The sequence below is a fragment of the Salmo salar genome, chromosome 04 (assembly GCF_965601325.2).
Source record: "Salmo salar chromosome 04, fSalSal1, whole genome shotgun sequence".
Lineage (NCBI taxonomy): Eukaryota > Metazoa > Chordata > Actinopteri > Salmoniformes > Salmonidae > Salmo > Salmo salar.
Genome location: NC_138294.1, coordinates 147,501 through 152,500, shown reverse-complemented (window position 1 = coordinate 152,500; position 5,000 = coordinate 147,501). Strand labels below are relative to the sequence as shown.

Here is a 5,000-nt window from a genome sequence, read left to right as displayed (position 1 = left end):
CCATCGGAGTGTCGTATCAGCCCCTTGAGAGAATCCAATCAGTAGCGTTCCTCCTTCAGCTAGATAGGGACCATACCTCAGCGATAGAAGACCCTGCTACGCAGTTCACTGTACGGGTAGAGACGACAACTTTAGACACACACAAGTACAGACGCATGGGGTAGGATTAATAACACAGCTAATCATGAGAGACAACTGGATTCTAATTATCATGCAGTTTCTGTTGTGTCCGCTGCCAGGTGAGTCGCCACGTTTTTCATGTGCTGTTTATTGTGGTTTTACTGCATTAGGTTTTGGTTGTGGTTTATAAATAGCGTATATGGTTATGTTATGGTTTATAAATAGCGTATATGGTTATGTAATGGTTTATCCTATATCCTATGTTTGATTATACACCATATATACAAAGGTATGTGGACACCCCTTAAAATGTGTGGATTGGGCTATTTCCACCTCACCCGTTGCTGACAGGTGTATCAAATCGAGCACACAGACATGCAATCTCCATAGACAAACATTGGCAGTAGAATGGCCTTACTGAAGAGCTCAGTGACTTTCAAAGTGGCACCGACATAGGATGCCACCTTTCCAACAAGTCAGTTCATAACATCTCTGCACTGATAGAGCTGCCCCGGTCAACTGTAAGTACTGTTATTGTGAAGTGGAAACGTCTAGGAGCAACAAGGGCTCAGTCGTGAAGTGGTAGGCCACACAAGCTCACAGAAAGGGACCGCCAAGTGCTGAAGCATGTAGCGCGTAAAAATTGTCTGTCCTCAGTTGCAACACTCACTACCGAGTTCCAAACTGCCTCTGGAAGCAACGTCAGCACAAGAACTGTTCATCACAAGAACTGTTCATCGGGAGCTTCATGAGCTTCAATGGGTTTCCATGGCCGAGCAGGAGCACACAAGCCTAAGATCACCATGCGCAGTGCCAAGCGTCGGCTGGAGTGGTGTAAAGCCCGCCGACATTGAACTCGGGAGCAGTTGAAATGCGTTCTCTGGAGTGATGAATCACACTTCACCATATGGCAGTCTGATGGATGAATCTGGGTTTGGCCAACTGTAAAGTTTGGTGGAGGAGGAATAATGGTCTGGGGCTGTTTTTCAAACTTTTGGTCATAGCGTAGGTAGACCTACCATGGGGGTGTAGTCTAATACATGTCGTTTTGAGTGTTGGTACGGAGTGGTGTTGTTTTGGTATGGAGTGGGGTTGTTTTGGTATGGAGTGGGGTTGTTTTGGTATGGAGTGGTGTTGTTTTGGTATGGAGTGGGGTTGTTTTGGTATGGAGTGGGGTATGGAGTGGGGTTGTTTTGGTATGGAGTGGTGTATGGAGTGGGGTTGTTTGGGTATGGAGTGGGGTTGTTTTGGTATGGAGTGGGGTTGTTTTGGTATGGAGTGGGGTTGTTTGGGTATGGAGTGGGGTATGGAGTGGGGTTGTTTTGGTATGGAGTGGGGTTGTTTTGGTATGGAGCGGTGTTGTTTTGGTATGGAGTGGGGTATGGAGTGGGGTTGTTTTGGTATGGAGTGGGGTATGGAGTGGGGTTGTTTGGGGTTGTTTTGGTATGGAGTGGGGTATGGAGTGGGGTTGTTTTGGTATGGAGTGGGGTATGGAGTGGGGTTGTTTTGGTATGGAGTGGGGTATGGAGTGGGGTTGTTTGGGTATGGAGTGGGGTATGGAGTGGGGTATGGAGTGGGGTATGGAGCGGGGTTGTTTTGGTATGGAGTGGGGTATGGAGTGGGGTTGTTTTGGTATGGAGTGGGGTATGGAGTGGGGTTGTTTGGGTATGGAGTGGGGTATGGAGTGGGGTTGTTTGGGTATGGAGTGGGGTATGGAGTGGGGTATGGAGCGGGGTTGTTTTGGTATGGAGTGGGGTTGTTTTGGTATGGAGTGGGGTATGGAGCGGGGTTGTTTTGGTATGGAGTGGGGTATGGAGTGGGGTTGTTTTGGTATGGAGTGGGGTTGTTTTGGTATGGAGTGGGGTATGGAGTGGGGTATGGAGCGGGGTTGTTTTGGTATGGAGTGGGGTATGGAGTGGGGTTGTTTTGGTATGGAGTGGGGTATGGAGTGGGGTTGTTTGGGTATGGAGTGGGGTATGGAGTGGGGTTGTTTGGGTATGGAGTGGGGTATGGAGTGGGGTATGGAGTGGGGTATGGAGCGGGGTTGTTTTGGTATGGAGTGGGGTTGTTTTGGTATGGAGTGGGGTATGGAGCGGGGTTGTTTTGGTATGGAGTGGGGTATGGAGTGGGGTTGTTTTGGTATGGAGTGGGGTTGTTTTGGTATGGAGTGGGGTATGGAGTGGGGTATGGAGTGGGGTATGGAGTGGGGTTGTTTTGGTATGGAGTGGTGTCACTCGGGCAAAACCTTCCCGGCACTTCCTTGGCCAATGGCCTGTACTGTATTTTATAGCATCATCTTGGACATTTTAGCCTATTAGGCTATTCCACTGTTTTATTATGCATGGTCACACACACACACACACACACACACACACACACACACACACACACACACACACACACACACACACACACACACACACACACACACACCTTGTTTTGTCCAACCAATGAATGATTCATACATTTTAACAACGTATGTTGGCTTCCGTGCACAACAGGTGGCAGCAGGTAGACTAAACATGGCTGGAAGTTAGTTGCATTGTTATTACTAGGCTACTGAACTTCAAATGTAGATTGCAGAATAAGCTGATCTGATGCAATAAGCCCATGTTTATTCAACAAAAGGCTTAGGCAGGCAGACACACACACACACACACACACACACACACACACACACACACGTCACAGTTGTGATCCTCACTTCGAGAGAGAGAGAACTATAGTGGATTGGCTTCTCTATTTCCATTTCCATGGTTGCGTAATCCATTTTTTTGTTCCCTCGTCGTTTCTCACACCTCGCTTTAGGTGTGCTGTAAGCCTATACACTGTAAAAACAGCCACAAATCTAGTTGTTTAAACTAATTATTATTATTATTATTATTATTAAGTAACTGGTTGCACAGAATTTTTGTTATTGTTTACTCAACTTTTCAGTCCAAATGTTACTTGAACTAAAACTATTTAGTTGGCCCAAACTTAACTTAACGCAAAAAAATTCTGTCAACTTAAAATGATGTATTTGCTCAACCTGTCTCATATGTTCATTCAGTTAGAAATATCTTCCCTAATAAAGGCTGTGGAACACACACACACACAGTGCTTTTAACATACAATGTTTCAACTTACATATTTGACACATACATAATTTGCGCATGTTCATTTATTGTTCAACATGTCCTCATCTGAGATTTGAACTCACAACCTCTTGGTTCATGGCATTCCCATCTTATTGCTACACCATGTTAAAGTCAGATAACACTTTGACCGGAAAGTAGAGTAATCAAACAAAATGCTGTGGAACCAGTTACTTACAGTAGCTTGCGAAAGTATTCACTCCCTTTGGCATTTTTCCTAATTTGTTAACCTGGCATTAAAGTACTTTTTTTTGTTGGGGGGGGGGGGGGGTTGTATCATTTGATTTACACAACATGCCTACCACTTTGAAGATGCAAGATACAACATCACTCCCCACATCACTATTTTTATAATTTCACTTCACCAATTTGGACTATTTTGTGTATGTCCATTACATGAAATCCTAATAAAAATCAATTTAAATTACAGGTTGTAATGCAACAAAATAGGAAAAACACCAAGGGGGGATGAATACTTTCGCAAGGCACTGTAATAATATTTAGTTGATCCAACTATACTGAACAAAAATATAAACGCAACATGCAACAATTTCAAAGATTTTACTGAGGTACAGTTCATATAAGGAAATCAGTCAATTGAAATACATTCATAGGCCCCAATCTATGGATTTCACATGACTGGGAATACAGATTTGAATCTGTTGGTCACAGATACCACACACGTAAGTATACCCTATAATGTTGTTTACATAAAGCTATAACAGTATTGTAATCTATCATTTTCAACCTGTTCCTTCAAGCCCAGAGTCACACTATTAGAAGTGGCACCCTATTCCCTATTTAGTGCACTACTTTCGACCAGAAATCTATGGGTCCTGGTTAAAAGTAGTGCACTAACTAGGGAATAGAGTGCCATTTGGGATGCTGACTATGTATTTGCATAACTGTATCCCAAGGTAGTTGGTCGCATCCGGGCTTTTCCCAGGAAAAGGCTACAGGTGTGTCTGTGTGTATAAAGCTGTTACCGCCACACCAGCGGTTACAAATCAATGACGGCAGTCAAATTCCACTTAACCATTTAGTCACTGTAACCAGGCTTCTCCAAGATCCGATGCTGCTGACAGATGTTAACCTTGTCAGAGCAGGGATTCGATCCAGCAACCTTTCGGTTACAGGCCCAACGCTCTAACCACTAGGATATCTGCCGATATGACTTTGTGATGGAAAATGATATTGCTAGGCTAAGCATAACAATAACTGTTATAATGATTATGCTATATCTGTTTTACAACAGCATCATACCCTTTTAAACAATAACACATTTCTCTAAACTGATCCCCTCCACTCCCATGCTAATGATTAACACTTATTATAAGGATTATATCTGGTCTACTTCTCTAAACTGATCCCCTCCACTCCCATGCTAATGATTAACAATTATTATAAGGATTATATCTGGTCTATTTCTCTAGACTGATCCCCTCCACTCCCATGCTAATGATTAACACTTATAATAAGGATTATATCTGGTCTATTTCTCTAAACTGATCCCCTCCACTCCCATGCTAATGATTAACACTTATAATAAGAATTATATCTGGTCTATTTATCTAAACTGATCCCCTCCACTCCTATGCTAATGATTAACACTTATTATAAGGATTATATCTGGTCTATTTCTCTAAACTGATCCCCTCCACTCCCATGCTAATGATTAACACTTATTATAAGGATTATATCTGGTCTTTAGAATCATAGCTGTGCCAACAATTCCACATTTCT

At 43.1% G+C, this 5,000-nt stretch overlaps 1 protein-coding gene across 1 annotated transcript in view; it reads left to right on the top strand.

Annotated features, from left to right (window-relative positions):
• LOC145878577 (mast/stem cell growth factor receptor kita) overlaps nt 1–5,000 on the top strand; it is a 47,811-nt gene that overhangs the window by 274 nt on the left and 42,537 nt on the right. Inside the window, exon 1 of the mRNA XM_082973953.1 lies at nt 1–239. This exon is cut by the window's left edge and continues 274 nt beyond it. Coding sequence (XP_082830079.1) covers nt 185–239 — 55 coding nt within the window. The 5' untranslated portion in view covers nt 1–184. The remainder of the gene's footprint in view (nt 240–5,000) is intronic.